Raw genomic sequence first — 8,946 nt, forward strand, 5'->3', positions numbered from 1 at the left:
GGAGAAGAGAAGACTGAGAAGTGACAAGATAACAGTCTTCAAGTAGGTAAAAGATTGTTATAAAGAAGAGGATGATAAATTGTTCTCCTTAGCCGGTGAAGACAGGACTAGTAGTAAAAGCGTTAAACTGCAACAAGGAAATTTTAGATTAGGAAAAAACTTCCTAACTGTAAGTGTAGTTATACACTGAAACAAATTACCCAGGGTGGTTGTGGAGTCTCCATCACTAAGAGGTTAGACAAACGCTTGTCACAGAACATCTAGATAATACTTAGTGCTGTCTCAGTGCAGGAAACTGAACTATATGACTTAATGAGGTCCCTTCCAGGCCTACATATCTATGATTCTAATTTATGCCAGAGGATAGGTTCTGCCCAGGATTGTGGGAACACAAAAGTGGCTTAAACCCATCTCTGCCCTCCATACATACCCTCAACCTTTAACCTCGGTTGAGCAGACCAGAAAAACTGGCTCCATATGTGAACAACACATATTTCTTTAGTTGTGGTGCTTATGCAAATTATTAAAAGTAAATGAATTTAAAAATCCAATTGAGTTATCAACGTTTATGCTCTTTATTTTTACACTTCCCCCAGCTTTGACTCTGAAAAATCAACTGTTAGATTCAAGTTTGTTTGTAATCACACTCAGTGCTACGTTAAAGTTTCAGACAATAAAGGGTTAAAAACAATTGCAGCCATGGGAATTTGTTTTTAAATTGCAGAAACATTTCTATTGGTCTCAGGTTTACAAATCTGAGTTGCCTGTGCTCATTAAATAAATGACTGGCTTACTTCACACAGTGTTTCATTTTGTACAAAAGCTTTCTTATTAAACAGCTCTCTTCTATAATATACTCCAAAGAACATTTGTAGCAAAATAACTGACAGAGTTAGGACGAAATGCTGCTCTTACTTATACTTGGAACTCCATCTGGTCTGCAAGGTGTTAAATGAGTTAAGATATTGGCCTATATATATATATATATTTGTTTGTTTGTTTTAAAGCGAGTAAATCATTTCAGAAATAAGCAAACCTGGAAAAAGAAACCGTTTGAGAAGCAGCATCTACTGGTAGTATACATCACTATATGAACTGTACAAGGTTCCACAGAACAGACAGGGAAAAAGTTTGTGTGTGATTTTAGGCAAACCCTCTCATGACGTAACCTCACATACATAATCTTCCAGCAGTCAGCACAGACCTCAGGCTTTCCTATTGGTGAACATAGTGTCAGCAGACATCAGAAGATAACTATTATTGGCTAGACAATTACAACAGGAACAACAGTCATTTAGTGCTGCTGGCATAAACCTGGCAGTCTGTAGGAGTACAAGGAAAGAAAGAGTGAGGATTTATTGCTCACTCAGTTAATTTTTATCATTTTTTCCAATCACTGACCAATTCTGCTACCTCACTGACTCCAGCTATAAACTAGAAACCCAGCTCTAGAATCTATTTCACAGTACATCTGACTGCAATGCAAATTTTCTTTAAATAAATCATTTATATGTACGTTCTACCTGACACAAAAAAGTAAAAATGTATTAACTCCTCATGCAGCTGCTTAGCTAGAGAAACAAGAGTGTGCAGATTTTGCTAATTTCCTATACTTCCCTCCCTTTTTTCTTTTCAAGAATTGGGGGGCGGGGGGGAGGGCTAGGGGGTTGCATAATTTAAGAAATCATGTTAACAAGTACTGGGCCCAATCTTACTCCCGCTGAAGTCAATGCTCCTAAAGTACAGGCAGAGCAAGGTACAGTTTGGTATTTTTTTAAGAAACCACCAGCTATATGTAAAATACATACTTACATCATTAAGTGAAGTAAGATTTTATGATAACAAGTGGGCCTACTGTGCGATTCTGTAAATTAACTGCTGAGTCAGTAATCTCACCTCCAGTGGGTGGTGCATTGTCAGGTCTTTCTTTGGCAGCCAGAAAAATCATTCTCAGTTAATTTTTAAGTGAGAAAGAACCAGAGATTCTGTGGGGACAGCTGGAGGGATGGAGTTACATTATACATACACACGTTAACAGAAACACAAATATTAGCTCATACAGATCACAAAAAACATCATTCATGTTGCCTGCATTTAAAAACACTATGCTATTTACTACATTGCCAATTTAGCCCAGATTTCAATGGGACTGCATCCACCCATGGGCCTCATTGCAGGATCAGGGTCTTCATGAAGTAAAATAAGAACATCTGGAGTTAAAACATGGAAGGCCTGATTTACCATGGTTACTCCCATTATATGTCAGTGGGACTCCATTAATTCCACACACACACACACCCCGCTCCCCGCCGCTTGCTGGAGACATAGTTGGAGAGTGAGAGCATGCCAATAGTGCTTGTTGCTATGAGGTTTCTGGATTGCATCAAAGTCCATGGGCAGCCCTGGATGGGCCATTGTAGAGGGACATTTTGGTCACTGAAGTGGCCCAGAATCCAGAAGGCATGAAAGGGTGTAAAGCCACTTTTGCCATACTCTCCTGTAGGCTTCAACTTCTGTGCTGAGTCTTTGTATGAATAAAATTCTATAAACTATTTAGGTTCCAAACATGCTATCCAAAATGCAGACACGTTAAATTCCCTAGATCCATTTCACTCTATCCATTCAGAATAATCATGTAAAACATTGCAGATTTATCTTATTTAGGTAGCCTGGTAAGATATCAAGATACATTTCTAACATGGAACTGAAATAATAAATGCCATATCTATCTGATCTTTTTTTCTACCTCCATGTTATGGTGATGATGATGTATTCTAACTTAAAAGACTATTGCAATCTCTAGTATAAAGCCTCCCACCAGTGGAATGCCTTGATTTTTTTTAAAGCAACAATTTTGCTTATTCCACTGATATTTGCATTTGCTACAAAACCAAACGTTTATCCCTGAAACATGGTCTTTAATATGTCTATTTTAGGGCCCTTATGTTAATTACCCTGGTCCAGACAACTTCATATCAAGCCTATAACAAAGTCAAGAAGCCATTTACCATCCTTCATTTGTGTATAGAAATCCCATTATGTCACTCTGGTGGGAGATAAAGAAGTCTTTCCTCATGCTCTTTACCTACTGAATTTTATCACGTAAGTTCTCTTAAAAATTAAAATACTGGAAACACGATTAATTGTTTTGTTAGGAAGGTGAATTTCCTGAACAGGTTTATCATCTACTTTAACTACAAAGAATTTTTACGAGCATTTCCAAGAGAACACTCACAAGGCAGAAAGCATCTCAGTGGACATGACTCCATTTCATTTTCAATAACGTTCTCAAACCTGAGCAAATCTCTCCTTCTACAGTTTAATATGAACTGGAGGTCTTAATTCATCAATGCCTTCAAAACAGATGAAGTTAGATTGAGAAGTTTACACATGGATGACTGAATCTCTTCAACTATAAAGTAATAGCATGAAAATGTCTGTCCCCCGCCCTTGAATCTAGAGAGTTGGGAGCTTAATATTATTGGAATTGCAGCAGGCAAACCTTTGCAGTAAATTGAGGCACTTAAGGGGATTTTAATATTATCTAGCACTTATACAACACTTTACATCTTCAAAGCAATGTACAAACATTAGCTAATTAATCTTCAAAGCATCAATCAGGTAGTTATGCAAGCAATATTATCCCCCTGTTACACCTAAGGAAACTGAGGCACACAGTGATTATGCAATTTCCTCAATGTGATGGCCACATAATGAAATGCAGCAGAACCAAGAAGAGATCACAGGAGCCTGACTTCCAGGCATGAATTAATTCATTAGGCCACACGGTTTCCCTAGTGGGCTTATGAAAGTATTACTGAGGCAACAATTTCCTCCACCCCAGGGTAATCAATTATTTTTTTGTCAAGGTATAATCAAGGTGCAGACTCCAGAGAAAATACTACAAAAATAATAAAATAATGATAATAAGTACATAAAAAGATTTTGCAGTCTGTTCAAAAGCATCTGGAGGTCCAGATTTGGCCTGCAATCCGCCCACTGACTATCCCTGCCTCCATCCCTTTACTGAAATGTTACATCATGAGGATAAGTTTCTCCAGGAGCAGAGAGAGAGAACAAAAAGAACAAGAACCAGAGCTACCCAACCCTAATAAGACTTTTAAGATCTTAGAAAATAAAAACAAACAAAGGCAAAACAAACAATCAGGCTGAACAGAGTGCCTCAAAAGGTACCCTTCAGGAGCTAATTTCCCTAATCATCTCTCCTTCAGGTGAACAGAGAAGCCAAAGCATTTAATGGTTATTTTAATTCATTGGTCATTTTAATTCATTGCTGTTCTAGAAACCACGTGTGCCACTGAGCTATCCCAGAAGCATCCCTGGTACCCCAGTGAGGGCCTTGGATCATTCGGCCTAGCAAACCCAGGATGTGCAGCCTTAGCTTGTAGCTGGTTCCTATCCCTCATCTATTGCCCCCTCCCCCCCCGGGGAAACAGGGAAGTTACTCACTGGGGTAGCAGGATGAGAAGAGAGATGGCAGGGGATGTGAGGGGAGTGCCTGGTAAAGGAGCGAAGGGATGGGACACAGGATATGAGGGGAAGGATGCGGCACAGAGACAAATAAATGAGAGGTTTGGGGGGCAGAGCGCAGCAAAACAAGCAAGCATAGGGGGCAAAGGGAGAGGGAAAGAAGGGAGAAAGTCTGGCACAAAGCGGGAGGTAAATGCAGAGGGTGAAGGAATGAAGGGCACAGTGTGCATTGGACGGCAGATGCAGAGGGTATGGGATGAGAGGTACAGGAAGCTGGGAGAGAGAAGGGGGTGCAGGACAGGGGAAGGTGGCACAGGGGACAATCACGCACAGTCAAAGCACAGCAGCAGAGGAGGTGGTGGGAGGCTTTCAAGCCTTGCACTGGGGGCTTTGCTTTTCACCTGGCCACTTTAGTGTTGATTTTATATTGAGTCTCATGATATTTGGTGTGTCTGTTAAAGCCACAGGTCCTGTAAGCATGTGATGAGGTGAGACTCTTGGCTTTCATTTCCTACACAAAAGAAGTTTCTAGCTGTCTTGGTTGCCCAGAAAAACTTAAGTGACCCAAGTGCAGCCTAAAGGTGGGAGAAACGAGAAGGCATGTAGAAAGAACCCAACATTTGTTATTAATTAGTTTTAAGTCTCATGAGTCAGGCTATGATTTAGTCATGGAGGTTGCAGAAGTCACGGAATCCGTGACTTCCAGTGATCTCTGTGACTTCAGCCTGTGGCGGTCAGGAGCTGTAGGTTCCCCCCCACCACCTGTGGCAGCCCCCCAAGCTCCAAGCCACTGCAGGCCCCTGGACCTGTGGGTGGCAGGGGTCCCCTACAGCCTCCAGCTGCTGCAAGTGGCAGGGGCCCCACTCCCAACCCTGGGCAGCAGGGGACCCCAGAGCTCCTAGCCATCGCACAGCTGTCCCACTGCAGGCAGTGTGGGGATGGCAGATCCCCATTTTTTTTCACAGATATTTTTAGTAAAAGGACAAGCCATGGCTTCCCAGAATTTTACTTTATTGCCCGTGACCTGTCTTGACTTTTACTAAAAATATCTGTGATAAAATCTTAGTCCTACTGCTGGTTTCAAGGCGGTCACCATTTTGGTGGTCCCAACTCAGGATTTTTTAAGCTGGGTGCTGGCAATTCTGCCATTTCAGAGGTTGCAATGGTTTCTCTTCCTCCGGCCTCCCCAGTCCCTCTCGCACGGCGCTGCTGCTGCTGCGATCGAGGTACCCCAGCCTCCAGCTACTTCCACGGCGAGGAACAGAGACAGCCGCCTCAGCTCAGCTATGGACACCCCCAGCCCCATGCACCAGAGCAGGGCCCGCTCGCCATCCCCCCAGCCTAGGCCCCGGCGCGAGGCGCCAGGGAAGAAGGAGGGTTAAATGCGGCAGCGAATGGGGCGATGATCTGCCATAGCCCAGCCCTGGGAGGGAGCGGGAGGCAGCGTGGAAGATTTGAAAGGGAGGCGAGCGAGCACTGGAGAGAGACGCACGTGTGTGTGTCCGAGCGCCCGGGGGATGGCGGCCCTGCAGTCCCGCGCGGCGGCCGCAGCAGGCCAGCCAGCCGGCCCCTCGGCGCCCGGGCAAGCAGGAAAGCCCCGCTCCCTAAAATCGCAGCAGCAGAGCGTGTGCATTGTCTGCAGCGACCCGGTAGCGTCTCCTGCTCACTCCGTCTCATCAAAGCGGGACAAGGCGGGTCGTGAAAGAGACAGTCTCGCCGGCGAGCTCGCGCTCTGTGAATGCCGCCAGCCGGTGTCTGGGCAGACCTCACCACAGGCTTTTTCTGGCTCCAAACCTCCACCTAGAGGACCCAGCGTTTGTTTGTTCTCACACATCCTCCCGGCGAATACACATGCACTTTGCAAATCCTGCCGGGCGACTCCATGCTGTGGCTGGCTGTACCCTCCAGTGCCTGGATTGTCAGGCACTCACCGCAGACATGATGTGCCCTGCATGGGAACTTTTCCTGCACGAGTTCCCCTCCTGCCCCTACGCAGTTTAACTTTTCTCTTTTTCTGATCAATCCAGATCACTGAAGCTCTCCCCCGATACAGACATGCAGGAAAAGTTAATAGGAGCATGGAGGCAGTTTAAGTTGTATTTGAAGCAGGGGACTCGACAGTTCCTTGTGTTTTGTTTTTAACTTGTTCTTCTGCGTTAGAGTTGGAAGGAGGTAACTGGAGCAGTGGGAAGGGAGGACGGAGGGGGGGGACCCTGAAAGAGGAAATGGGGCACACACACGTACAGAAAGGAGTTGCAAGGAGAAAAGAAGGGCACAAGGGAGATGGCAATGGTAGGGGTACAACAGCGAACGAGGAAAGAGGAACAAAAGTAAAACGGAAGGAGGTCGCAGGGAATCGTTTTATCTCATTATAAAATATTTTATTAGTGGGAATGCCATCGGTGTTATATAACTTTTTAAAATTAGAAAAACAGAGCAGTCTCTCAATTTTAGTATCCTTGAGCTTTTATTGTGTGGTTTGTTATGTCACTGGAATAATTCACACACACTCTAATGTGCATATGCACACAATATATGCATGTTTATATATACATACACACACACACACCACTGCACCTCATCGGAGCCAGTAATATCCAGAGACTGGCTCAGCGATTACCCCGTAGTCAATTATATCTAATCCATCCATAGATATAAAACACACATGCTCAGAGAGAGAGAGCTACATTAGCTACTGGTAAATACTACATTAACCATCACCTACCAATTCTCTTGCATCCACTGGATGGCTTCATTCTCGTTGAATTGCTTTTCAAATTCGTATTCTTGCAAAGTCAACACTGACATGTTCATTGGACCAATCTTCTGGGGGATGCCTTCCTATGTCTAAAAATAAATATGCTATCTAAAGATCTTTTCCCCTGCGTATCTTCCCGTCTATCGCCCCTTTCTCTCTCCCGCTCTCTTTCTGTCTCTCTCAGCTATATCCTTGATTTCGCATTGCTTTTCTCCTCTTCCTATCCTTCTCCACCCGTGTCTGGAGGTCTCCTCCTCTCAGCTTCTGCATCCACCCTGAGAGGAAATGGAGGCGTTGCGGTCTTAGTGCCCGTCTGTGTAGAGTTTGGTCTCTGCTTGCTCACTGTGACATGCATATACCTCCTGCAAGTGCAAACTGTAGCCCCCGAGCTAGAAAATCCTCCACCGTTTAGAACAAGACAGTCTGACTCATGCAAAAACTGGGAAGTAAAATACTCTTAGACTAGGTTGCAGCATTAAGGGAATCACTCCTGAGTATCAGCTTCTTTGGCATCTAATTACGTTCACTTCCTTTATGGCTTTGAATGAGACACGCTGCCCAGTCTCCCATCACTGGAAGCTGCTAATGAACTCACCCACGATTTTCACGTTAGAGTGGTAAAAACATATACATCACAGGAAACATTAAGTAGTGCTAATACCAGAACAAAGCTTACAGCACATTTTCTTGGCGACTGGATTTGAAACTGAATATTAACATTTCTTCCCTTTGTGACAGGAAATCACCTGGGGGTGAGGGGAAGATCATTAGATTAACTGTCCCAATCAAATTCTCTCCTCCTCCCTTCCCCCACTACTACTAATTTGAATAATTTCCTTCAATTAACTTTGCAAATAATCGTTCCTCAGTCAGATTCTGCTCCGGCAACCACTGTTCAGCCTTGTGCACATCCTAACATACATGACTGGCCAGAAAACTCAGCCTGGTTAGTACAGGGCCCTAGATACAGCACTGTAAGTAGGGTGGTAGGGTGGGTAGCACTAAAATAGATATTTATAGTTATGTATGTTACACATCACACATAACCCTTCCCCTCTTCATTTCCCTCACCCCCTACAACTCAGCTGTACCCAAAGTTGTACCCACAAAACAATTTAAAGAGATATCAGGTTAAAAATAATATGTGAAGACAAACTTCCTGAATTATTTTACAAACCCCACTTTTTTTTTACTAGCAAACAATTCCTTCTATGCTGCTTTTCCCCCTCCTTCAGTTTAAGCACTGATACTGGTCACTTTCACTTTTGTAATTAGTCATTTTCACCTCTAGGGTCATGCTCCAACACAAGGGTGCTCTAGTTCCATGGTTTTTAACCTTTTTTCATTTGTGGCCCCCCTAAAAAATTTGAATGGAGGTGCAGACCCCTTTGGAAATCTTAGTCATAGTCTGCAGACCCCAGGGGACCACAGACCACTGCACTACTTAGAAGTTAAAAGTAAACATTCCCCAGCAGTGTTTGCAATCTATCTCCTCTCCCCCCCCCATCTTTTTTGAATAATTTTAAATCATGGGAATATTTGATTGCTTTTAGGATTCTGATAAAGCCCAAATATCAGGCAGAATTTGACCTGATTGTGTCCTTAGCAGATGAATTTATATAGTTCTTTGGTTGATGGGATGGGTGCAAAGTGTAATGATTTTGTGGGCTTCAGGACCCAGGAGACAGCTCTCTCTC

General features: G+C 43.7%; 1 protein-coding gene across 2 annotated transcripts in view; it reads right to left on the reverse strand.

Annotated features, from left to right (window-relative positions):
* ELOVL6 (ELOVL fatty acid elongase 6) overlaps positions 1–7,490 on the reverse strand; it is a 118,256-nt gene extending 110,766 nt beyond the window's left edge. For both annotated transcript variants that reach the window (XR_004000676.1, XM_030564620.1), the window contains exon 1: positions 7,217–7,490. Coding sequence is in view for 1 of the 2 variants with exons in the window: in XM_030564620.1 (XP_030420480.1) it covers positions 7,217–7,305 (89 nt within the window). In the remaining variant the exon portion in view is untranslated. The remainder of the gene's footprint in view (positions 1–7,216) is intronic.
* Between the last annotated feature and the right edge of the window lie 1,456 nt (positions 7,491–8,946).

This window comes from Gopherus evgoodei, chromosome 5, assembly GCF_007399415.2.
Source record: "Gopherus evgoodei ecotype Sinaloan lineage chromosome 5, rGopEvg1_v1.p, whole genome shotgun sequence".
Classification (NCBI taxonomy): domain Eukaryota; kingdom Metazoa; phylum Chordata; order Testudines; family Testudinidae; genus Gopherus; species Gopherus evgoodei.